Genomic DNA, 26,538 nt, shown 5'->3' with positions numbered 1-26,538 from the left:
TCTACGGATTTATTATGGGTTTGTAGAGCGCTTTTCGTAATTCATATCAGAGTTTTATTGCATTGTGGATTATACTTGTTTATTCAGGATAAAATATTGTTTGAATATATTAATCGGGAATTCGACAAGTCCTAAAGTATGTGTGAAAGCAGTAGCTAATGAAATAAATTAAGTCCAATTAATAACATCACTTTTGTCAGAGGATTAATATATTTATAATTTAATAGATAAAGCCATACAAATAAATTAGAAATGTTTCTTGTTGAATTATTGATCGTAAGACCAGATAAAATGGTTTCGTTTTAATATAAAATATTTTTGTAACATGATTTTTATTATGCCTAAAAAGACTAAAAAAGTCTTTATATATTTTGTTTCTATTATTTATTTTGTTCATTTATTATGCTGAATATTTTAACATGTTTGCACAAGGAAACATTTTATTTATTTAGCTTGCAGAATTTACGTTGCTTTCTTTACTATTTGTTTATTTCCCACTGGTCGGTTTTTTCTTTTTTTGTTGAACAACATTTTGCGGCTTTTTGCCACCCTCACGTTTATTGATTTACAAATACGGCGGAGAGAGAGTGAGACGGGGAGCGTGAGTAAGTGAGAGAGAGAGAAAGGGGAGCAGGGCAGGGCAATAAGCCGCCGCAGACACAAAACTTTAAATGCCGTTTTGTGGTTTGACTTTGCTTGGCTTTGGGCTTGTAAGCCCCACTAAAAAAACTTCCACACACACACACACACACTATTTCTCTAATTGAGATAAATTTCGTGATTAATTTACAATTCTATTTGGCAGTATTATTCTTTTTTGCCGTAGACTTTTACGCGACGCGCACGATGCAGAGAAAGCGTGAATGGCTCTACGGGATTTATTTGGAAATGGAAATGGATTTGGATATGGAGGAGTTTCACAACCGTTTGTACGCAGTCAGAGCCACCGAATGTCCTGGCTGGCTGTTCACAAAACTACGGACCCCAAAAGCGGACAAAGAGCAAAATGAGGGAGAGAGAGCGAAAGTCACGGCGTAATTTCAACACGGAACCGCTTTTTGTAGCGCTCTCCAAGAGCGGAAAATCAGCAGAGCAGCAACCCCCAAATGGGTAAACAAAAGGTGAGCGGCAAAAAAGGGGAGCGTCCGGGTGCGGAGGTTGAGGAGGAGGTGGTGTATTATAGCAACCCCAAAGCAAGTTAACTAAAAAACCACTCGGAAAAATTTTTATTTTTTAAAGTCAATAATGCAGAGTTAAACTATAACATGAGCTTTAAAATGAGTCATAACTCAAATTTAGTTATAATTTAACTTTAACATTAGCATAAGTTTATTTAAATATTTATATCAAAACTTAGTAAAAAGAAAAAATACCTTCAATAAAAAAATAATTTAATAAACAACCATACAAAAATAGAAAAAGTTTATGCAAAATGAACATATTTAATTATTTTCGATTTGGAAATTATTTAAAATCAATGTCTAATAGTAGGCTTCAATATAAAAAATACCCGATTAGGCAACAGGATTTCACAATAGATTTCTGTATACGAGTATATACGAGTATTTTCAAACTAAATAAAAACCCAAATGCTAATTTCATTTAATAGGAAGCGAAATGAAAATACTGAAAATTGCAGTCATCTAAATAATATAAAAAATGGTTTTCAGTGCACACACCCACCACCCAGTAAGACTCTCTTAACCAAACATTCTCCCCATTTCTCCAATGTTCTCTGTGTATTGAGTTCACCGGCATTCCGTTAGTTTTCTGCGGCCGCTCTCCGGATCTCCTGGCATTTGTTTTGGTAGGGTTCCGTGGGGAACATGCGCATTTCGATGCGATTTAGCCGGAAGACATTCAACCTTCCTGCCACATGTTGTGCGTACGTCTCTGAACCTTGACAACTGATAAGGATTATTTTTGCACAGGGTTGCAGCAGCACCCACCGAGCGAAAGAGAAGGATAGGGCCGGGCAGACAGAGACGGGTAGCGACCAGATTGAGCGGTTCGTTGTGCCATTGATGGAATTTGTTGTTTATGTTATTGTGGCTTAAGATGTAGATTTTCCTTTATGGGTTGCGCAGCCGAGAAAAATGCTTAGTGAGCATTGACCTTAATTAGTTGAAGAAAAATATAAGAGGAAAATGGAGGATGGCAGTCGAATGATAAGGAAGCCATTTATGGGATTGTTGGCCAAGAAACTAGTTCAAAGGATGTGGACGATATTCTAAGAAAATACAACTGAATGAAATGCAAAAATATGACTTTGGAGGAGCCCGATTTTTAAATGATTTCTGATACAATTTGGTTAAAAGCTAGAAGCCATAAATTATATCTTTAAGTCATTGGCATTTGTTTCCTTTAATTTTTGAAACCTAAACTAGATCAATATTGCCTTTTAAAACCAAATATTTAATATGTTCACTAGTTTGGTTTTTGTAGTTCTATATTTCAAAATAGCAGCTTTAAAGGGGATAACGTAGATCTTTACTCAATTCAAAAATGTTTGTAGAATGCACGAAAAATATGATATTTAAAATATTCATGAATTATTTTATAAATGTAAATTCCTTGCGGCATGATAGTCTGAAGAGGCCACAACTTCATTGCTAAGTTCTTAGAGAGACAACCAGTGCAACCTTTTTAATGAATTTAATTAAAATTCATTAGACAACGAAAATTGTTAAGGACATTTCGGTCATATGGGAAGCCAAGAGACAAAAACACAGACAGGGACCAGAAACAGGACACGTAGTTAGTGTTAGCCCAGGACAATTTGCGTAATGAGTGAGTGCATGGCGTCCGCACCTTTTTCCCCTCCTGCATCCTTTATGACAGCCATTTTGCAGCAGAGAACTGGAATTTTATTTTTCTGCAGTCGAAAGAGGAGCACACAACTTGGCTTGGCCCCAAGGGAAGTCTGGGTAAGATATTTCAGGACAGCCAAGGGCATTCTGGTGACACAAACACCAACAAACAAACAATAGCACACACGCAACCGTACAGACTTTTTAAAAGTTTCCCAGAAGCACCTATAACCAGCAATGTTTAGACAAATTTTCCGCATATTTTCCTAGCAAAAATAAAAAATTTGTTCGTGCGCCAAACTATTTTAGCGAAAATAACTTACGGGTCTGAAAGGGCTCAAAAGCCGAAGCTAAAAGTCTAACAACCATGACAATAATTTCACTTAATGCTTACTTAAATCCTACCAACGAGAAGAGCGGGCGCGGAAAAGAGGGTTAACGGGGCTGCCTTTGTGTCATAAAAGGTCTGAGGTTAAGCAGCCATAGGAGAGACTCTGCTTCACTTCACTTTTTTGAGTAATTAAAAAAAGAAACAAGACGCTGAAAGTAGGATTAAGCGAACGGTGACTTTTAAATACTTTAGTTTGAGAAAAAACAACACAGAATATTTTTAATTTATTAATGGTACATAATTTGAGTGGCAACACTTAAATAGGTATTTGCCGAGCGAAATATATGCTATTTACATAAACTGAAAAGAAGTTAAATTTAAAGTTTAAAAAAATGTTCACACTTATTTTTTATTGAGTTTTTGATATTTTCAAAACATGAATACACGCATAAGTATACAAATTCTTGGAAAAACCTTTCCATTCTTAAATTTACTCCTATTTTCACGTAATAGCAAATATATAGTACTCTGATCTTCATCCTTTTTGTATTTTTTAGTTTGTACTTCTAATAGCTAAACATCCACCACTTTTGAGGAGAGTATCAAAAGCAACGAACTGCTTGAAAGCGCAGACACATGCCAGGAAGCTATGCCAAACCATTGAAAAGAAAGCACCCGACTGAGGGGGAAGCAACTTTAGATAAAGAAGGGGGTGTTTTTGCGAACTGAAGGAAGGGGTGGACTGCCTTTTTGGGGGGTAAGGCCTATTAAAGCGTGTAATGGCGTGAAGCGGGCGTGTGTAGCGCCAAAACACAAGAAAAAGGGGGCGGTGGTGGCGGGTAGTAAAGTTGAAGGCGTTTGCAAGGCGAAAGGCTGCAATTAAAGGCAATTTGGGTGCCAACAGAGGGGGGATGAAGTGGGTGGAAAGCCACTGAGACCGTGCTTGGCCAACTGAGTGCGTTGTCCTTTCAGATAATATGCTCGCAGTGAGTTGTTGGTGTTGGTGTTGCTGTTGTGGGTGTTGTTGTTGCTGCTGCCGCTTGTTGGCCAAGTTGCAGCAACAGCCGCTGCACTGAAATTGCATGTCAAAGACAGATTTACGAGCCAACCTCAACGCACTCACACACAGCCTGTCCGTGTGGGTTGGCATTTTATTTATGATAAGGACTTTGGGGTCATTTGGGTTGGCGAAAAGTTTGTGGGACTCCTGGCCGAAAAATAGAGGCAGGAGTAGCGAAAAAAAAGGTGCAGCCAGACGAAGAAACCGTGAAGGGGCAAACAGCCAACGAGATAATGAATAATGGTTTAATTAAGCTTCACTCTACAAAATACGTAATTAATTGGAGCTCTTTGCTTCATTTCCTACTATTTGTTCAACCTCTCTTATAGATAATAAACTAGGTATGGCTATGACCTGTTTTCTTGGAAATCCTAAACTGTTTTTGAAGAGCAAATGGAAATACAATGCCGCACTGATGGTCCCATTTTCAGTTTGGCTTTTTGCCAACCGTTGATGGCAACCGGTAGAGGACTCAAGACCTTTGGAAACTTGAAAATACTCTATTGATGCCAATTTAAACTATTTCATAAAATTTGATACACCTCCTCAAAAATATAGTATATACATATTATTAAAATATAAAAGAACAAAAAATGTCTTACAGTCGTTAAAAACAAGTTTTAAGAAACTTGATTTAAAATGCCAAAAGCATAAGTTTTAATAATAAAATAAGATTTAAAAAGTATAGGAGATAAATATACTCAGATAAATAACTAGCATGCTTGACAACATTTTGTTTTGTATAACAAAAACAGCAGAAACTGACTAAATTAATTTCCCCCGACTTTGTTTACTCACGATAGTGGTTAAAATACCGTGTTAAATTGTACTGCATTTGTTTGGTTTACAACTTTCAACAATTTAATATCGTACTTCAAAATATTAAAAAGCAAAATTCAAACAAAGGCATAATGTATGTGCAACTGCACAGCACGCAGAAAGTCTAAATACAAAAAAAAACGTGGTGCAAGCAACTGTGGCATCTCCACTACAAAGGCCCAAACAGATGCCTAACTCCAACACAACTCCCCCCACACACACACACTCTCTTTTAGCCAACACACACACTCACCAAAGGAAAATAAAGCTGAAATGCACGTACAAATAGCCAAGAGATGAGAGAACGTGGCGGACAAGTTACAAATGTTTATGACAAACCAAACATCATAATAATGTGTAACAAGCAGTGCAGGCAACTCCGCCTCCCATCTCCCCACCTCCACACCTCTGAGCATCCATCCCCCCAATCCCAAAGAGCATAAAAATATTTCAGTTAGCATCCGGGCTGCCTGCTTTTCCCATTTTCCCCGCCGGCTGCCTCGCTTGTCAATTAAATGTCAACTGGCATAAATGTTGCATGCCGCTTGCTCTCAACTGCCACATTAAAATTCCGCAGAGAAAAAGAAAAATCAAATATAAAGAGAGCGTTGTAAAAATCTCTTCGAAGAGCTCTTTTTGCAAGGTTTTTGCTCTTGGTTCAGTGGCTGTCAAACTGCGGGACTCGCCACGACCTGAAAGTATGCAATCATTTGTTTAACAAGCACGCGGTCCTCTCTCTTTTGTCCATCGTCTTTGTATATTTCTGTTCTTTGTGTGAGTACTTCTGTGCGGGTGTGTGTGACATTGTTTTGAGGCAGACAATTTAAAGAGGAGTTTTGGATTGCAACCCAGAACCCGAGGTTCACGGCCCCGTTATGCAAATGTTGACAGTCCCCTTAACCACATTGCCACCTCTACACTGCACTATGGGGTTTTTGACCTGTTTTTGTGGCATTAATTAATAACTCGGTCAGTTTTGGAGATATCGACATGAAACTTTACCAATCGTCATTATTTGTCCCTAGGCACATATAGTGTGAAAATCGTTTGGATCAGGAAACAATATCCTATAGCTCCCATAGGAACGATCGGATAAAACTAAAAAAAAATTAATGAAATTTAAGGAGCTGAAATTTGTTGCTCCATGCCTATAAAAGTGGATGATAATAAGTGCAACAAAAGCAAAAAGAAAAAATTTTATCAAACTGAAAACTCATCGGCAGCCACGGATACATATCGACTAACAATTCGCCAGATTGTAGGCAAAATGATTCGAATTTGTCCAAATTGACGGGCAACTGACAGGACAAACATATCAAAATGATCCTCATATTATAAATAATTTGTTCATCAAACATTGTATAGCCTTTTCTTGCTCAAGCCGGCCCTTCTCGCTATTCCAAACAGCAACCAAGTCGGCGTTGGAGAAAGTGAGGTTATCTAAGAAAAATTCAAATTGCACCAATAGTGCGGAAAAGTGCACAATAAGACTAACAGATTTTTGCTCAGAATTGACAAGGCTACAACATACACTTGGACGCATTGAAAACTAATGCAAACTTCTATTTCAAAACTCTTCCCAAAGTTGAAATTTGTTCCTCAAAATTCAGCTTAAGGTGCATTTATAAAGTGACAAAATATTAGTATAAACACGCATAATTTAAACAATTAATACATTTAACATATAGTACAAGCCTGTGAGATCAGTTTCCATTTGTTTTTTTATTTTCAAATGGTGTTTTACACGAATAAATTAATTTCAAAGAACGCTTTGAAAAAATTGCAAACTTAGCGCTGGTGCTGTCGGATGCAACAGCTGACTTTACAGCTGTTATGCTAACATATGCTGTTAAGTATTAACATTTTGAGTATGAGGCATAACAGTTTGATGTTCTGTTAATGCATTCCCATTTTTTTTTTTTTAATTAGAGCACTTTTAAAAAATGACTAAATGCCACATAAAGTGGTCAAAAACCCCATAGTGCACTGCTGGCCCCTTCAAAAACATTCCCCTGACTGAGTTAGCAATTTTAAGTGGCCATCCGCTGGTGTCTGTTGCTGTTTTCACTACAAAACTCATATGTCTCGGTTCACCCCGCATACCCCTTTTCCATTTAAAACACATATCTTTGCATGCATTTTGTCTCGCCCGGCGGAAATTTGTTTGCACCGAAGTGATTTCTGGGTTTGGGGGATTGGAAAGGAAATGGAACCGTGTTTCACAGCCATCAGCAATCTGCAATCCCCAGGCAGCAGAGACAGAACGGCTAACACGGCCTAATGAAATTTCCATATGTGAGCCAATTTGCAGTCTTTCGTTCAAAAATTAATTGAGATTCAAAAGTACGCTTGCAATCGACAAAATGAAAGACTATTTGGCTTATGCTTCAGCAGTGGGGAAATTAAGTGAGCCCTCTTAGACGCTCAATCGAACAAATCGAATAATATATTTGAAGGCATGCGGCTTGTTGTGATATATGTAAATATAAAATGTTTATATATTTATTTTTGTGATTGAAATAATTGGAAATAATTAGAAACTCTAGAAAAAGTTGAGCTATTATTTAAAGCGTCAAATTGCTTAGCTAAAACATAAACTTAATGGGATTTTAAATGTGAGTAAAATCAGTTTTCAGCTTATAAAAATAAATGCATATAACCGATATTGACCAAATATCTTGGTAGTGACGCAATAGCTTCTATACCCAAAGATCTGACAATATAAGAAAGCCCAAACGACCCAATATTTTCAAGACACCCATAGTTTTCAGCAGGACTCACCTTTCTCCTGCAATTGCTGTCGTTTTACGTCGCCTTTGAGCACTTCCGCCGTGTGAACCAGTTCGTTGAGCTGCGGCTTTTTCATTTTCAATTCACGCAGAACTTTCTGTGAACGGAAAAGGAGATATGAGACATGGGTATGTGGGTGTGGAAGAGGATGGGTGTGTTTTATTCGGCGCACCTCCTGCTTCTCGATGGCCAGTCGCACTGCATCGCCATCGTCGACGAGCACGCTCTGTATCTTGATCATGTTTTGTTCCCAAGTCAGCCAGTCGGAAATTTGCAGCACCGACTTATCGAAGCTGCCGGCCAACACTCCAGTCCCGCTCGGCTCGTTATTGTATTCTGGAAGAAAGAAAATGGGACAAATTGAAATGGGTTTTATAAAAGGGAATAATAAAGAACGGAGCGTAGGGGAAAACTTCTTGCTAATTAGCGTGTCCTTTTCACAAGACCCACAGGATTGTGTGTCACTGCTGATGATGGGCTACTCATTAAACGGCACCAGCTGCGGTTTTGACTTTTCCTGACTGACCACTGCTTGGTGGTGTACTTATCGGGGTCACTGTAGATGCATATTGAATGCGAGATTTTATATCTCGTCCCTTTTTCATCTGTCTATTTTTCTTTCTTTCTGGTGTTTGGCCCCACTCCCCTTCCCTGACTTTGTTGCACATTTCAGCAAAAGGAAAGTAAATGAAAAACTATTTCAATGAAGCAAAAGTTTCGAGAGTTTTGGTTGATAGATGAACGGTGGAGTAATTTTGAAATTTGAATGACATAAATATTATTAATACTATTCAGTTTACAATAACAGGAAGCAAACAATTTACTGGTACATTTTTTTCTATCTTAATAATATAGAAACCAAAATACTAATTTATTGTTGAATTCCATATCCTGAAACAATTTGATCCACATTTTATCAGATAACCTCTTTAATATTTAGAGATATTAAAGCCACCATGAACATGAGCTGATGTCAAAGCAATGACATCGAATAACAATGAACTGAGTTGAAAGAGCGGAGCACCAAAATAATATTATTTTCACCCCTCGACCAAAGTTCGTTCCCCTTGCATTATTTTCGCAGCTTTCCCCTAACTTTCTTCTATTAAATGGCAATTTTCAATTGCAACCCATTCAAAGCAAACCATGGTGCAAATATTTCAAAACTTGAAAAAGCGAAGGGAAACACTTGAAATGCTTGAGTGAAAAGAGTCGAAAGGAAAATGTAAAGAAAAGCTTAAGTAGGCGCAAAGCAAAGGAAGCGAAAGGAGACCCGGAAAAAGGAGCAGGTGGGAGGAGGCGGAGCTCCTTCTGACAGTTATGAAAGTTTCTGCAGGCCTGAGTTTGCCAATAATCCGTAAAAACAAAACCAAAACAAACTAAACCGAAAAAGAAGGGACACTTTGGCTTTTCTTTTTTTTGCTCTTTCGGATTGTAGTTTTCCCAGTGTCCCTCGCAGGATTAGGCTGGTCTGCAAGGACAGGGGATTTGGGCGACAAATGCCAAGTCCAAGGAGGACAGCTAAAACTGTCCTGGCCACCAACGGGATTCAGGACATGGGACACGGAACGCAGGCCGTGTCAAGTTGAGGCGTCTGAAAGCATTTAGAGTGAGTGAGTGACTGAATGAATGAGAGTTCCAAGCACACAAGAAGCTGTTAAGCAAATATATACACATAGAAAAAGTTAAACGACCCAAATAAATCTAAAAATTTTACCAAATTAATAGTAAAATATATTTTAGGCTCTTTGTAAATGGTAGTTATTTTAGACCACTTATTATTTATATAAACTAATCTGATAATTGTGGGATAAGAATATTTTAAAAGAAAAAAATCCCCTGAAGCTGGATGTAAAAAACTAGCACATAACATTTTTATTATTTTTAAATAAGGAATATGGTTTCATATTACTGTGTATTGTAAAATACTATTTAAAACTTCAGACTAGCTCAAAAACCAAATCGTTTCTTATTTGTGATTAATAGGATACATCATTATTAAAAAGCCAATAAATATTTTTGAGGATTAAATGTCATCATATATAAGTTAAAATAATTATTTTATTTTAAAAACTTTTTAAAAGCTATCAAACATTTTTTCTCTGCATATATTTTCTGTTGGAATGGAATAAAAAAACGGAAACCAGAAAGGAATAATAACATCGCTGACAACCACACACATGGTCGGAAAACACGGTGAAGTAGCAGTGGAAACACGTTAAGTGTAAAATTTCTTTTCACTCATTCTGATGAATGTTCCAGGTAGGCTCCACACACACCCCTTTGGCGGGTTCTTTGTGCTGTGGCATTAACGGGGCTGGTGCAAAATGGTAGAAAATATCATATAAAAAATACAAATAAAACACACAGAAAAGGAAAAGCACTGATAACAGTCCCTCCATTTTTCTTCCCCTTCCACGACCAGTTCTTCCGTTAAAAGTAAACGGGCTCTACCAGGAAAATGTCATAATTCATTAAAGCCAAAGAAAGCGTGAAATTCTGGACTCGTTCTTCCCCATTCTACCTTTCAGTTGTCACTCAACTGAGCCTTGTCTTCCTTTTCCCTTATTTGGAGAAAGTCCAAAAAGGACTTTAAGACAAACACAGTGACAAGTTTGCGGAAAGGAAAGTCCTTTTAAAGTTTTCATTTAAAAATGATGGATGACCTTGATAGATTTAATATTTTGTTTCTGTTTTGGGGAAATCGTTACCATTATTGAAGAAGTATATTGTTATTTACCTACAAATTACCGATTTCAAAGCCATTAAATATTTAAAAAATATTTTTTTTTACTTTGGTTAAAATCTAATCAATTAGTATTTGGTATATCATGTTTACAACAGTGTATAAATTCGTTTTCCTTAAAGTGCACTTTTCGGTTTTATTTAATTATTGGAGTTTGTTATTCCGATTTGTTCAAATAGTTTAAGAAATGATTTTCTTTTGATTTTAAGTGGTAATAACAAAGTATTTTAAATATATTTATTTTATTATGTATTTATGTATTAGTTTTGTTATTCTACACTCATTTTAATTTATTATAAAAAATGGTTTATTATTATTATTGTTTTGATGTTTTTACTTCCACCATAAAGACTTGTAACTTCCTTTCCGCTGAACGATTTATTTTCAAATGTTTCCTTGTTTGTGACCAACAGCTGATTAAAACGGCCAAAAATAAAAGCTACATGGAAGTTAAGGATACGAAAAGCTTCAGCAAAGCTTCCAGCTTTAAATAACCAAACCCAAACTCATTTGGCTTATTGTATTTTATCTAAACAAGAAATAAATTTGAACGCATAAATTAATCTACATTAGACACAGCGTAAGGTCATTGAACTAATTAAAATAAAAAACTAAAAAAAAAATTTAATTTGCCAAATTGATTTGATATAAATGAGATATTGTTTATTTTTAGTTAGAAACATTTATTTTTTGTATTAACTTATAGTCATTTGACCAAATTCTACATGATATCTACATGTTCATCTGTGCGACATCTATCGGAAAATTAAAACATTGCAATTTCAAGTAGCTTTTGTCCACGAGCATTGCAGTAAATTTGTATTATTTGAATCTTTATATGCAAATGAATATATTAGAATATGAAGAATATGAAGATAAAAACGCCTCATTTAATTTGTTTAACAAAACCTTAGAAAATGTAATAGTTTCAAGTTTTTGGACCAAAGTTTAGAATCTTTATAAAATGTATTACTTACAATTTTGTAAGAAATCAGAGGCCAAAATGAAAACAAATCAAGCCTATTTTAAATTACACATCCAAGTCCTTTATTGTTGTTTGTCATTTTTTTCGGAATTTTTTACTAGAAAAAAAACTGACACATACAAACGAAAACATAAAAAAAATATTACTCCCAACTACACAAATAAAAAAATAAAAACAACTCTTTGGTTTAGTGTTAAGCACACTTAATTTATAGAACCCATAAACGATGCCGAAGTTGCATGAACAAAGAAAGTCGAATGAAGAGATTAAAGGAGCTCCCACTCCGACACCAAAGTCTTCGATAGCATCGGGTAAAAAGAAACCATATCACGCATTTAGGAATATAAGCAAGCTGAAATTCACCACCAATGAAACGTTACCAATCTCTGCCCGGGACTATGGACTGATGCGATCCACCAACAAGTCCTCGACTCCATATCCGCGGGCGGAGCAAGGAGTCGATGCTTCTTTGCTGAAGGCTCGTCTTACAATGCGGAAAGATTTCGAGAACAGGCTACAGACAATACACTCCAATCATCCAGATAAGCAGGATACCCCAAGTGCCAGCGATGTAGATTCTCATTCAAACGAGCGTCCCGCAAAGGTGAAGGTAAGTTCGACTACTAAGCATAATAAATATTATATATACTCCAATGACATCCAATCAAAAAATTCACTTGACGTAAGTTTAAATTCTTGGTTTTGAATTTAGCTATGCCTTTTACTAGTATTGAAGAATTAATATGTATCAATAACCCTCACACTTGAGGTTTTTAAATTCAAATTTATTTAATGCAAAATGTAGATTTTTTGCCAAAAAAACCTATAACCTCTATGGGACTTACATTATAGCTATCTTAATTTTCTATCCATGAAAACAAAGCTTGGTACTTATTCAACTTCTTATTTCCTGCAAGTCTTCAGTCACCGTTTTCCGTCGCGAGTCTCTGACCAAGGATAATTACAAGGAGATGCTGTCCCTCGGCACCCCACATCCTATAAAGGGCGTGGCACTGAGTGCCAGGCTGCTGACCAGGCGGCTAACCGACATAAATGATATGCTAAAGCAGCAACCGGAACACAGCCCACAACCGGTAGCAACACAGATGAGAACGAGAAACAGGAAAGTAATTATGTCGTCAGACCCCGAAAGCCGGGACTCGATAATACCTCCCGAAAATCCATCAGACGGAGAGCTGGTCAGTAAAAACATGAGTAGTCGGTTGACCCAAGTCGAATACGATGCCTCTTTTACTTCGATGAGCGGGGATTCCCTGCAGCCGCAGCTAAGTTTCGCAGAGCGACGGAGGTTGTTCAACGAGGGCGAGTTCACCATCGCAAAATACGGCCGGAAAATGAGCGATGTGATGATGGCCTCGACACCGCAGCAACATCAGGTCGTCGACAATAGTTTTCAGTTCGCCAAAAAGGCCAACGATGAGCTCGAGAAGTATATGATCTCGCAGGGCCTGATTAAGACCTCGCATGATCAGGTTACAATGACCCGTCACTTCGGCCGTCCATCCGATGTTATTGAAGCACAGGGGGAAAACGATAATAAGCAGAATTCGAAGAAAAAAAGTTCAGTCAACACTGGACCGCACAAGGAATTCTTGTAACCTAGCTGGCAGGACTGCCGAAGCATCCTAATCATATTGCCCTTCAGCACTCCAACTTGTTGAAGGTGCAAGAGTTCTTTGCGGTGTTGCAGTTAATTCCAGATATTTTGGAAACTTTAATGTGCAAAATTTTGGTCAACTTCTTTCATTCAATATAACTTAAAGCCTTTAACTCTAATTGTCTGAATTATTTGGGGTACAATTAAAGATATAAAGAAAAATATATCAATTAGCGTTTAAAAGACACGACTAGGCTAGATTGCTGCGACTAATAATAGTTTTTGATTAAAAAGTCAAATTTCCAAATAAAAAATCGCTATTTTCTTTTCAACTTCATCAACAAAAACCCATGTAGCTGGCATGCGAAATATTTAACAACATATGTCTGCATCTGTTATGAAAACAAGAAAATGGGACTACAGCATGAGGGAAAGAGCACCCACCTCCCATAGGGTAAGTCAACACCGAAAACATTCACATAAAATGTCAAAAGTGCCATTGACATGGTACATTTGTATGTTGGCTGCCCTTTTTCCCATAAAAATATAAACAAAAAAACGGAAGTAGAGCAAGCTAGAAGGGAAAGGGCAAATAAAGAAGCTCTGTGTTTCCAGTAATTCAAAATATATAGTTTTTTATCATCGAGCGAAATTTTGTATTGAAAAAGATTTTAGCCTCTGAAACTTATTTTGTTAAATGGTGTATCAAAATTTAAATCAAAAAATGTAAATCAATACATAGTTCAAAAAAAAGGGCAAAAAAACAAACCAGAAAATAACTTGTACGTGCTGATTCCAGAGTTTCATCTCTTTATATACATTTTTTCATTTTTTTGTTATAATTATTTGGCCAATGAAAACAGAGAGTATATGAATACAAAAGATTAATAAATTTCAATGATGAAAACATTTTTGTGTAGTACGAAGCACTTCAATTTTAATTCAATTTATAATGGTTAATGAAAACTAAATAAAAAAAATTGGAAAATTCTTTGATACCATTTATCGACAATGGGATAAACAGAATTATTTGTAGTAATTAAATCATACCTGTTATATAAATATTAGGACATAAACTATACATAATTTTGATTTGGGAGGGAAAGGTAAGAAATTCTCGATATGTTTTTAGAACATGCCCTAAAATATAATATGCTTAATCAGTATTAATGCCTTTTACGGTAATTATACTTAAGAGGAAAAACAATTCCGTTATACTTATTAAATTAACACCTAACTAGTCCACGTCTTAAAATTCTTGCAGTTTGCGCAACTACTGTTTAATTGCAGATTACTTAAACTCTTGCAAAATTTCTAAATGGTAGGATAAACACACTTGAATAGCCCTTAGACCTTAAGTTGGGCCACTCAACCAAGTCAACCAAGTCAACTTTGACAACTTGTCTACATTTAAGCAGTCAACTCGAGCGTAAACCAAACAATTGAAGGCAATCCAACTTGCCGACAATCAACAAGAACATTACCAAGCATTCGCTTGGGTTAGCATCCGATCGTTTTAAGCTCAGAAATAAAAACTATTACAAACAATTGAGTGGGCAAGCTTACCCGAACGACAGCTGATGGTGGAGCCAGTGGATGCATCTGCCCGCTCCTTGCCATTTGAAATTCGGGGGCCATTTCTCAGTTCCGTCAACGAGAGCTCAATGGAATCCGCATGAGCTATCAAATTGTTTTTGGTCTGAGGAAGGACAAGGGAATGTGAGAGTTCAATTGAGAAGGAATGGGACTCGAAGTGTGTGGGCAAACCTTTTCAATTTCGTTCATCATGAGAGGCGTGACCTTTGGCATCTGAGCGTTCTTTCCAATAGCGCTGACAATCACCTGCAAATCGTCGTGCCGCTCCTGCAATAAACATGGGTAAATATTTTAAACCAATAGAAGTTCAGTTAACAATGCAACGCCTAAAAAAAACGTAAAAGGTTACAAAAACATACAGCTTTAATCATTGTTGAATTCAAATGCTAATTTCCGTAATAATTTATATTATTTTATACCATGAATTTAACACGAATTTCCTAAATACTTTAATGTTATTCGAATAAGTAAAACAAATTTTAAAATACTTATAGTAACAGTTTTATCCACATATTCCTTTTTCGAAAAATAAGTTTGTTATAGCTTGACGCAAAATTAAATTCGTATAAATTCTTATAAAATTATGAAATATGATTAGAGTAAGGAGTGTTATTTTTAATGGTTTTATCGAAATGTAATTTTTATGGAAAATGGAATGTTCACGTAATCCGATTTAATTTAAATAAGTTAATTAATGAAAGTTCACATTACTGAATCTCGACTGAAAATTGAATCCACTTAAAGGAGAAACATACTGAAGTATTTATAAAATGCATTCGATACTCTTGACGGGCCGAAGGTGAACATTAAATGCCAGGTTTTAAGCGGAAACGGAAGCCGAACAAACCCATACACATACACAGACGAACAAAATGGCCACCGCTTGGGAAAGGAGCAGCCAACGGCGATTGGAATTCAATTTCAACTGCAATCATGCAGGGACTCCCTCTCCGGGAATGAAACAAATGAAGGTGGGCGGCGGGAGTGGGCGTAGGGAGGCGTGGGCGTGGGCGTGGTCGTGGCAGGGAGTGAAAGACTCTACCACCTTTGTGACGGCGTTTGTCAACCAACAAAATTGCATTTATGGTTCGGCAATGCAAACACGATGCAAACTGTTGCCGTTGCAGCTGACTGTCCGGTTTTTGCTGCCGAATTTTCCGTTCGCGCCAAACTGAATTTTCCGCAAATTTACAATCAATCACCGCGTCCACAAAGAAGTTCACACACATCAAAGTATAATAAGATTTTAAATCTCTGCAACCGCTGTCCAAAAGAAACGGTACGCAACTGAAGTGGCCGCAAACAAAATGTGAAGGAAAATAAAAACATAAGCCCTCATTTCGCCGGTAAAGAGAAGTATTTACATGTTTGCCCCTCTTCGAAATAAGTTTTTTCCTTTTCCCCAAAATGATGCGCTCTTTCTGGCTCTGTCCCGCTCAGAAAATACAAAATGTTTTCTATTTTCGTTTTCATTTTTTTCTTTTTTAGAATCGCTGGCATTTGTCGCCATGCTCGCGCTGGTGCCATAAAATCAAACAAAAAATGGAATAAATAAAATATAAAAATAAACAACAAATGATTGCAGTGATTAATGACTTTGTCGTCTAGGGATGGAAGTTGTTGAAAATATTAGATTTATCATATGTGCCGCGAGCACAAAAAGTGCCGTTTTTTACTAGTTGCATAGTAAATGTGTCAGGTCTCGAAATAAAACATTCTCAAAAAGTTGTCTCAACTTTTTGCATTTTAGCCTTGTAAGAAAATTTACAGCAAATCTGTTAATATTTATTGCTAATGTGTAACGTTATTACTTTGATTATAACTACAAAAATCAGCGATTGTGTGTCCTAAACATTTAAGTTCAAAATAAAAATTTCTAAAAACTCAAAAATAAATTAGAAAAAAAAATTGATTTCTAGTCGAAATGACATCTATCATTAAAACTTTTCATGTTCCAATACATCATAAAACTGTGTAGAAATATGTTTATGATTTAATAGAACATGACATGCATCCGTCGTTCAACCCTTCAGGCAGACATCGTCAACTAAATGCATCAGAACGAAAAAGTCTCTTAAAATCTCTCTTACTCCTAAGATCTCTCTTCTGACCCACTAAATACTATGATCAGTTGTGGGGCCCTCACTCTTCACCTCCCAACTGCACACAGATGTGTAACTGTGTCAGTTGCGTTTATTTTTGGGCCTTCTAATGGACCCATTTAGCATTTGTGGCCACTGCTTATATATGCATCGAAATTCTCAAGAGGGCAATTAACTTGCGGCAAAGAAAACAGGCGAATATCGAAGATAGATGTGACGCCTTCAGAAAGATGTCCAAGTGAATGACTAATGGCAGCGATTAAATAAAAATGATTTAATTGTGGTTTCACACAGTTAGTTTAGTTTTAATTTTCGGCCACGGCCAGGTGTTGGCAAATTGAAAGTGGACATTTGCCAGATATGGGTAGCACTTACATTAATATCCTCCATGCGCTTCTCAAGATCACTGCTAGACTTCAGATCGACGGACTTTTCTATCAGAACATTGATGCGACGAAGTCCCTTGGTGACGAGTTCTTCGATATTCACGCATTCCAATGGAGGAGCTGGTGCCCCACTTCCCGATGTCTTAGATCTGGGTGGAAATAATCTCATTAAGTAGAAGGAATGTTTGAGAAATTCTTTAAATTCTATTATACCTGGCTTGCTGTACTTCCCGAAACTGTTCGCGCAATATAATTTGAGAGCGCATTACCAGGCGGGATATGCTTCCCTGTTTTCCATGGGTTTCCAGTACCAAAGAGTCTCCTTGGGATATCAAGGTAGCTGCATCTGGAGCTATCAGCAGCCGGAAATCCTCCCTAAAAGATATTTTTTTGGATTGGATTGCATGAAGTCTTAACTTGATCTCTTTTGTCTTATTGTTGTAAATGCTAAATGTTAAATCGTTACAAAATATAGAAAACACTGACTCAATGGGTTGAACGTTATTCATGTATACTAACTATACTAAAAGCTCAGCAAAAATGTAAGTTTACTACGCACTTCATCCAGAAAACAATTATGTAGGATGCGTTTTTAAAGTGACCAGCCCTTACAGCTTTTTTGGAAGGTTTTTATTTCTAGTATTTAATTCTAACTAAAAGTTCACTAAATGGAAAATCAAGAAAGGAAGAAAATTTTGGAAGTCTTATATACTACCTGCAACAGAAAGAAGACTTTTTGCAAAGTTTCATTAAAATAGCTTTAAAACTTTAAAACGGACATACGGACATGACTAGATCGACTTGCCTGGTGATGCTGATATACATATGTATGTATGTACATACATATACTTAGGGTTGGAAATGTGATTTTCTCTGCCTTGAAAACATTTGACTAAAATTATAATAGGGTATACAAATAAATAAATAAAAAGAAACCCTTACGCTTCGCTTTCGTGACACTGTTCGATCTTGGCTTTCGTCAGTTTCAACTTGTAGATCATTTGCTTGGCCTGCTTGTCGAACTCCCGGACACGATCATCCAGATTCTGGGGTTGCTGTTCATCAAGCGGACTCTTGAGCGTTACGTTTGAATCATCCGAAGGAGATGGCATGGAGTCAAGGACCTTGCTCAAGAAAGGGTTTGGCTTTTTGGTCGAGGGCGTCTCAATGCGACTCTGCGGATATAATTAAAAAAATATTGCTTGAGTTATAAATAATTCCTTATAACAGTTAGATATGGGATATTTTCTGGGTATTCAACCAAATTACCGTATCACTATCGGAGTCAATGGTTGGTGTCATTTCCATCGAGAAACGCGGTATATCTTCATCGTCGGAAAATACGAGAGGTTCAGCATCGAAACCGGATTCTTTGTCGGGACTATAGAAACTATCGCGACCGGGTGATTCGGGTTCCAGGGCCTCCAATTCTGGCTGGAGTTGTCGCCAACGTTTCGGTTTGGGGACTTGCGTTGTTCGGGTACTGTCCAGTGTTTTGGGCTCCTCCTCTTCGGAATCCCGCAGGATATCACGCTCGTTGGCTACGCGTTTGCGTTTTTCATCGAAGGAGATTCGGTGTTTCTCTACTCTCAGGAATGGAGTGCTAGTATTTTCAGCTGAAGGACGCAGTAGATCCTCCTCCTGCTCCGCGGAATCTTCATCATTGTCGGAGACCTTGGGCAGTGGTGAGTCGCTCAAGGAATGCTTGCTCTTCGATCGTCGTACTTCTTTGCCCTGACTATCGACTCTAACCGAAGAATCGGAATCCTCTGAGAGATCCACAATCTGTACAGTCTCCACATATTCGGGTACAAAAGGTTCCACACTCTCCAGAATATTGACGGTGTCCACGATTTCTCCCTGTTGCGGCTCAAAGTCAATATTTTGCACCGACATCTTATCGTTTTGGATATTTTTCACCTTAATTTCCACGACTTGGGCGGGGGAACTTGGTGCCTTGCGTTTGGTTTTCGCCGGTTTAGGCGGTGGAGTTTTTGATAACTTATCGGGATTAAGAGATATCTGGGAGAACAGAGTACTAGACTCGGCCAGGCGGAATGTTTGAGGTGGCAGGAGATCCGGCAGGACTTGGTCTCCTCCAACAGCCTCCGGGGAATTCTCCACACCCTTCGTTGGAGACTCTGAGGTACTGGTGTTGGTGGATGAGGGGGATTCCCCTGACTGTGGTGTCCTGGCACGTCGTTGTCGCACTGTGTCGCTGACAACAACTATTTCCGTGTCGTCACTTTGTGGAGAGCTCGTATTTCGCGCGGCAAGCGTTGTGGCTTCATTGAATCGCGTTTTCAACACATCCTGCACAATAAATGCATAGTTCGGTATAAATTACAAAACTCTAACAAATGCATTTCTGCAAGCCCATGAAGCCTTTTATATAGGTATTTTTACATTTAGGTACAAGTCTCCATTAAAAAAGCAGTGGCCATTTATTAGCGTTTTTGGTGGTGAGCGGTGGTTTTTGGTGGATTTTTTTTTATTTTATTTGGTGGTGGTGGTGAGCGGTGGATTGGAAGGATAACGTTTTTATGTTGTTTTTGGGATACATGGTTTGGACATTTGACGCAGCCACAACCAATCGAACGCCACAACAATTAGAGGGGGAATCAAGTATAAAACTCTACACATTAAAAATTGGAAGCGTGAAAATGACACCAAAGTTAGACCCCGTAGAGCTCTAGTGATACGGTGATTTCAGTTTTTTTTTATATTTATAATTATGGTTTCTTTTTTAACTGGGGTGATATGGTAGATTTGATGGTTGGCATTTACCAATACTGGTAAATGTTGTTGGTTCTGGATTAGCTTTTGGTGGAAAGATTATTTAATGGTATATGAAATTGGCAAAATAATAACAATAATGGGTTGAGTAAATAAGAATGTGCAAAGGCGTATTGTAGAGTGGTAGCAGTTGATAGTGCGAATCGATATTAATATTTTAGGTGCCTACAATTACTTAAACACTTTAAAGTTAGGCCAGCTTATATTAATATACCAGTTATTTTGCTTTATTTTTATAATTTAAAGCAGCAATAGTAAGATTTATTTTTAGTTTTCTAATTAGTTATTTCAATTTATTTTAAGAAAACGCGGTTAAAATATTAATAGAACAGTAATTCCTTGTTAATTAAAATTATTTTAATTCTTATAAATTGTATCCAATTTTTCATCAAACTTCTCTTAAGAGAAACCAATTTATTTCAACAATCTCTCTATTTTTAGAAATCTAATTCAAATCACATTTTCTCTTGCTATTGACTACGATTTAAATTTTAAATCATGTCGCATTAAATCAAGCTGTGCATTCCGATAAATCAAATGATGTCGAACCAATGATGTGAAACAGAAGGAGTAAAAGCAGAGGGAATCAGGAAACCCAATTCCATTTGCTCTGAGCCGGGCCAAAAGGTGTCCGAGTAGAATCAGCCTCAACAGGAATGGGAAGTGTGAGGCGGGTCCGATGTAAAAGCGAAATGTGAGGTAAGCAAATAAAGACACAAAACGGATGAAAGCAAAAACTGGAACCCGATAGCAACCACAGAAGCACAGAAAAAGGAGTGAATAGAGCATGTATTATGTACAGGTGGAAAGGACGTTGAAAAGCGGAAGAAGAAGCTTTGCGTAATTAAGAGGATTTGTTTGCTTGCTCCGACTCACCACGACAATTGCAATTACTTGCTGCTGCAATTTCTCAATTTCCGGATTCGAGGGCACATTTATCTCCTTCAGGTCATGCTCCATTGCCCTGAAATAGGATTGTAATTACTAAGTGGAGTAATTGATTACGACCTATAATCAACCTAAGCATTAGGAAGCTTCATGTTTTTAATATTGCAATTTAGTTAATTTCTAAATTTATCTTGTTCATACATTAAGAAAATAAGACAACAAATTATTATAAAGGAATTATATAAAACATTTAAAATAGTTTTAGTAATATCTTAAAACTCATTAAAATTGGAATATTTTCATTTAAAATTTCGGTATTTAAATATATGCAGAAATATATTATTCATTAATGTGAGGAACTAGGAACATACTTGAGTGTCTCTAGGGAAATGTTGTCCAGGTTTTGCAAGGTGGCCTTCATTTCGGTTAGCCGCTTGATGATGTCTGCACTGGTCAGCTTGTGGTAAGTGGCTTTTAATCCATCGATTCTCTGACGAGTTTCCACCATGCAGCTCTGGTCGCAGGACTTGCTGTACTCGTTGTACTGGTCCTCGCACCTTCGCAGCACATCCTCGAACTCCAGGAGTATTGAGTTCCGGTCGTGCACCTCCTGTGGCGACTCAAAGCGTCGAATCAGGGTATCCGCCGAATCGAAACACTCCTCTAATTGCCTCGCTAATGTGAGCAGACTCTCCAGGAACGCCTTTGACTGGGTCACATTCTCCCCGAGAGCATTGTACAGGTGCTTCAACGCATCAATCCGCTGGCTCAGCTGCTTGGGGGATTTTGTGTACCTGTCCTCGCAAACCCTGCGACCGGTTTTGATCGTGCTCTCGATTTCCGCTTTTATCTCCGACAGTGTGCGATAAATTTGCTGTGGTTTGGGGAAAAAGAAGATGTTATTATTTAAGGGTGAAGAAATAATTGGATATAATTGTAAATCAATTTTTTTTGCAAGTTAAAAATTAAAATGTTTAAATTTCGAATACATTTTTAAATTTATATGTATCATACTAACCAGGCACTTTTGGTACTGGGCCTGAACTGTACTGGGTCCGGCGGATGCGACATCCAACACCAGTGTGGATCGCTCCACATTACGAAGATCTCCGTAAGCTCGATTTAACCGGGATTCGTAGGCAGGTTGTGGTGCGGTGCACTTGCTTAGCTTTGCCTGGCAGGCCTTGAACCTCAGCTCCATCAGGTTCAGCTGCTCCTGGAGCCGATTGGCAGCTCCAATCTTGCCGTTCCTCGTGTGCTCGTCTATCAGTTCGGTGATCTCCTTAAAGTTTTTCTCATTGGCCACAAACTCGCGAGCCAGGCGCTACGAAAGAAAAAACATAGTTTTAATTTTAAATAGATTTACCAACTAAACTTAATATTTTATTTAAATAAAGCAAATCCAAATACTTTATTAGATTATGTAGGAATTTGATTTGAATTTTACCTGGAAATCCTCAGGCAGATCCTCGATGGTCACATCATTTTCCAGATGGTCGCTGAGTATCTCGTCCACCCGGGTAAGCCACGCCTCGAACTGCACGATGCACTTCTCCGACTGCTCCGCCTCGCTGACCTTTTGCTCCAGGAGCTCGGTGCGCTTCTTGGCCTGCTGCTGGAGCTGCGTCCACCGCTGGGCGATGTCATCTATGTCCCGTCGCATGGAGTCGGCCATGAATTCGTTGTCAATTAGCTCGTTGCCAATTTCCTGAATCTTCTCCAGCCATTCCTCAGAGTGCGAGCGCAGAACGTTCTCCAGATCCTAAATGAAAACCAGCATTAATGGGATTAAGCATGCAATATAATAAATATGTGTGCAAACTAACATCAAGTTCCTCCATGATCTCCTCGGCGTCTGCTGCATTCTCTGGCGTGTTGCGTATCTTGTTCTCCAACTTGTCCAGATAACCCGTCTCGCTAACCATGAACTTCTTGAACTCCCCCAGCTGCGTTGATATATGCTCGAGTAGAGCTGTCTTCGCATAAACCAGCTCGGTGACCTCCGTCCATCTCGCATTGATGCGTGTGAACTGCTTGGCCAGCGATCCATACCGGGATTCCCTGTCCTTATCCTGAAGTTCATCCATTTGCAGGAGCAACTCGCCGCCCAGTTCGTTGAGTTCCCTAAATTGTGTGGTTTCTTTCTCGCAAGTTTCTTTCAGAGTCTGGAAGCGACACTTACTCTGGAATAGCTCATTGGAATTACCTATGTCATTAATACCCGATTTGGGTGTATTGATCTCCAAATCGGTAAGCCACTGATCAGTTTTCTTGAGTCTCTGCTGGATGAGATCAATTTGGGATTGGAGGGCCGTCTGCTGTAGCTTCTTCTCCCGATGAACCTGTTCCACTTGATCGAACAAAGTGTTCAGTGCTCTAATCTGCGATTGTAGGGATTCCTTTTGGGCAGGTTCCGCCTCCTTGATTATAATTTCGCTGAAATTTCGAGCACTTATCACGTCGATCTCTAGTTTCCGAAGGTCTTGACTGCTACCACTTTCACCTCCATTCAACTTTGTATCCGCTGCGCTTCGTAAAATGGCTATAATGGCATTGTATTCCGCTGCAAAGTGGTTAAGATTTTCTATAGCTGTGGTTTGCTTGATCACACGCTCGTTGAGCTGCTCTGGAATTCTATTCCAAGTGGCTTGCAGTTCTTCGCCAATGAGGTGTTTTGGTAAATTATCATAGGTTGGCCGGAGGGCCTCCATTTCATCCACCAATTGGTTAAGCAAATACTGCTGCTTTTGCATGACTTCCAGATTGGAAACACGCACCTTTTGGTTGGAAACTTTGGCTACGAAGTCCTGGAGTTGCTTCAATTGCCTGGATAGACTCTCTCCTCCTCTTTGTTGAATGAGACCCTGTAGGGCCTGCTTCATGTCGTGCCAACTATCGTAGAACAGACCAAAATCCTGTTTCCACTCCAGCAACTGATCATCCAACTCTTCGGTGGCTGTTCTGGCCTCTGAAATCTCAGATGCCAGTGACTCCATGTGGCTCAATCGTTGCTCTAGTTCTTTGCCACTGGCTGAACCGGCGTATTGCTTATACCAATCTCTGGAATCAGCCAAGACTAATTTAAATCCTGTCAGACTATTGTAATACTTTTCCTTGGCTAACAGCGCATTGCTTTCGCTTTGTTGGCTTGTTAGTTTTTGAGCCAAGACTGCATATCTTTGCTCCAATTGCTTGATGTGGGATTCTTCGAGGAGAAGGTTTCTGGAAGGATCCTCTAGCTCACAGACTTCATAGAGTTTCTTAAGTTCCGGTAAACTACCACTACGTTGGGTATTTTCCGCCTGAAGTTCCTTGAGTAAATCACACTGTTGTCGCAGACTTTGTCTCTGTAATTGCTGCAATTTTTGCTCAACTTCTTGGACGTGCACAAAATGCTCCATTATCTGCTGTTCCAAAACATAAAAGTTATCGGCATTTCTCAGCTTTCGCTTTTTGCTGGCCAAATCATGTTCCCCTTCATCTTCTTGAGTTTCGTCCTCACCAAAGCGAATTATCATCTGGTAATCCAACCAGCCTTCAGGTCGCACCACCCGACTATCATCGTAACTAGCACGATCTCGTCCGAAATTAAAGCCCTTGGTTTCGATTCGCACCGTTTGCACTTCCACGATCTGCTTCAATGCATCCAGACGATCTTCGTAGCTCTCTAATTGGATCAGAACCCGCTCGCCCTTATCATCACCATCCTGCAATGTGGCAGCCACCATTTGTCGCAGATCTATTAGATATCTCTGAAGTTCCAACAGATCCTTGGCACAATAGTTTAGCTCATTAATACGCTGGGTAATACCACCTACATCCGTAACATCCCTGCTCTCCATCAGCTTGAGATCCTGCTCGCGGGCATCCAACCATCTGGAGATACATTTATATTGCTGCAATTTCTCGGTTCGCAGATCGCTCCACTTCACAACATGCGACCATCTTTCTCCCAAAGCACTCAAACGATCTTCTAGATCATTAAAGTTGCCAGAGGTGTCGTTTACAATAACCACCATACTACTAAGACTATCCACCAGTTCTTGCTGTTCACTTAAGTCGGCCTTAAGTTTCCGAGCTTCAAGGAGCTGCTTTTCAGCTTCTCCCAGAGTAGGTCCTATATCGCTCATGTGGGAGATACGATCTTCCACGCTGGTAAGAAACTGCCGTAGTTGTTCCAGTTTCTGTTTCTGAAACTCAGCCAAACGCATCAGGATCTTGGCTTGGACATCCAGAGCTCGCAACCTTAAGGTTTCCCAACGTTCGTTGAGCAAGACCATTTGTTGCCTCACTTCGTTCTGATCCTCCTGACTTAAGCCAGCACCCGCTTTCTGGGATTCGTTGATGAGGTTGCTACCTTCCTCCAGAGCTTCGCCCACGTACTCCTGATGTTCGGTTAGTTTAAGCATGAAGCTTTCGTTTTCGTGAAACTGCAGTTTGGCGGTCTGGAAATCCTGGGGATCGGGCAGATCCTGTGAGAGCAGCTGTTCGTCTTCCAGTAGGAGGGTGAGAACTGCCTCGAGAGCTGTCTGATAGCCACTGATCTCCACACTGGCATTCGTAGCTGTACTCAAGGGACGCATGGAGTGCGTCTTCAGTTCCCCCAAAGATCTCTGTTCCATGCTGCCAGCACTATCTGAAGTATACAGCCCCAAACTAGCACGATCATTGTCCAGCGGCACCTCATCCAAGTCTGTGATGCTAGTGCAGGGCACTCTGCCCGGATCCAGATCCTGTTCATGATCCTGCTCCCTTGTCCTCATCGATTCCATGGCATGGTAGAGACACATCACATACATCTGTATCGATTTATTATCCGGTTTGTGGGTATGCACATCCTCGGCATCCAATAGCTTTTCGATTTTGAAATGTCGGTGTGCCAAATCGAATCCCATGTGGAGTCTTTTTAACGCATGTTGTTGCAGAGCTGCCTGCAGGTTCAGCTCCTCAACATGCGCATCCAGGATCATGAGGAATGCTCGACCATCGGACCACGAACTGGAGAAATCGCTGAGCTGCAGGCCATGCGGTTCTGTGTACTGACGTGCCCAGGCCAGTAGGGATTTCTCCACCCCGTTGCTCGAATGACTCTTGACTAGATGCTGCCCATTAAACTCCAGCGCTATCAGCCAGATGAGGCCCAGGGTCAGCTTGGCATTGCCTCCCACTATGTCATCGCTGGAGATGTTCACCAGCTTCACACCATGCTGCTGGATCACGGTAATCACCTTGTTCAGATTGTTGATGTGGTGCACTCGCATCCGTCCCTTTTCGGGTTTCTATATGGAATGAAAAACAAGTACTTTAATTTGTTCTGATATGTATAATAGTGTTTTTAGAGATGGTTTTCCAAACGAGTGTATATATTTAGAACTTGTTTAGAATACTAAACAAATAACTGGTTGCAGATACCTACACATTAAATTGCGTTTTCTTGATTTATTTCTTTTAAATATACGTAGAATAGATAAAAACTAAAATTTAAAACAGCTTTACCTAAAGGAAAATGAATCTTTTTACTACACATTTTCTTCAAAAAGAAGTAATTCCGAATGCAGTTAAGTCTTTTGACTATAAATCAACATATACATTAAGCTTAGGGGTAATCCCA

At 38.8% G+C, this 26,538-nt stretch overlaps 2 protein-coding genes across 18 annotated transcripts in view; one reads left to right on the top strand and one right to left on the bottom strand.

Annotated features, from left to right (window-relative positions):
• LOC108045988 (dystrophin) overlaps positions 1 to 26,538 on the bottom strand; it is a 153,623-nt gene that overhangs the window by 108,726 nt on the left and 18,359 nt on the right. For 11 of the 16 annotated variants that reach the window (XM_044457247.1, XM_044457256.1, XM_044457248.1 and 8 more), the window contains exons 3-15: positions 22,754 to 26,206; positions 22,375 to 22,689; positions 21,946 to 22,251; positions 21,299 to 21,801; positions 20,916 to 21,003; positions 18,513 to 19,556; positions 18,186 to 18,418; positions 17,457 to 17,618; positions 17,233 to 17,392; positions 14,927 to 15,022; positions 14,726 to 14,858; positions 7,983 to 8,146; positions 7,802 to 7,907 (exon numbers count right to left, since the gene is read on the bottom strand). In XM_044457247.1, the coding sequence (XP_044313182.1) occupies positions 7,802 to 7,907; positions 7,983 to 8,146; positions 14,726 to 14,858; positions 14,927 to 15,022; positions 17,233 to 17,392; positions 17,457 to 17,618; positions 18,186 to 18,418; positions 18,513 to 19,556; positions 20,916 to 21,003; positions 21,299 to 21,801; positions 21,946 to 22,251; positions 22,375 to 22,689; positions 22,754 to 26,206 (6,763 nt within the window). Of the gene's footprint in view, positions 1 to 790; positions 955 to 7,801; positions 7,908 to 7,982; positions 8,147 to 14,725; positions 14,859 to 14,926; positions 15,023 to 17,232; positions 17,393 to 17,456; positions 17,619 to 18,185; positions 18,419 to 18,512; positions 19,557 to 20,915; positions 21,004 to 21,298; positions 21,802 to 21,945; positions 22,252 to 22,374; positions 22,690 to 22,753; positions 26,207 to 26,538 lie in introns of those variants that run through there. The other 5 variants (XM_044457253.1, XM_044457254.1, XM_044457251.1 and 2 more) reach the window with 2 other exon arrangements.
• Positions 11,638 to 13,338, top strand: LOC108045990. 2 transcript variants are annotated; one of them, XM_017125522.2, is made up of 3 exons: positions 11,638 to 12,151; positions 12,459 to 12,668; positions 12,730 to 12,879. In XM_017125522.2, the coding sequence occupies exons 1-3, from the start codon at positions 11,768 to 11,770 to the stop codon at positions 12,754 to 12,756; spliced, it is 621 nt and encodes a 206-aa protein (XP_016981011.2). In that variant the 5' UTR covers positions 11,638 to 11,767; the 3' UTR covers positions 12,757 to 12,879. The 2 variants fall into 2 exon arrangements, with proteins under 2 accessions (XP_016981011.2, XP_016981010.2); XM_017125521.2 differs by having other exon boundaries at positions 12,459 to 13,338.

Source organism: Drosophila rhopaloa, unplaced genomic scaffold (assembly GCF_018152115.1).
Source record: "Drosophila rhopaloa isolate 14029-0021.01 unplaced genomic scaffold, ASM1815211v1 contig_155, whole genome shotgun sequence".
NCBI lineage: Eukaryota > Metazoa > Arthropoda > Insecta > Diptera > Drosophilidae > Drosophila > Drosophila rhopaloa.
This window is presented reverse-complemented; position numbering and strand designations above follow the sequence as displayed.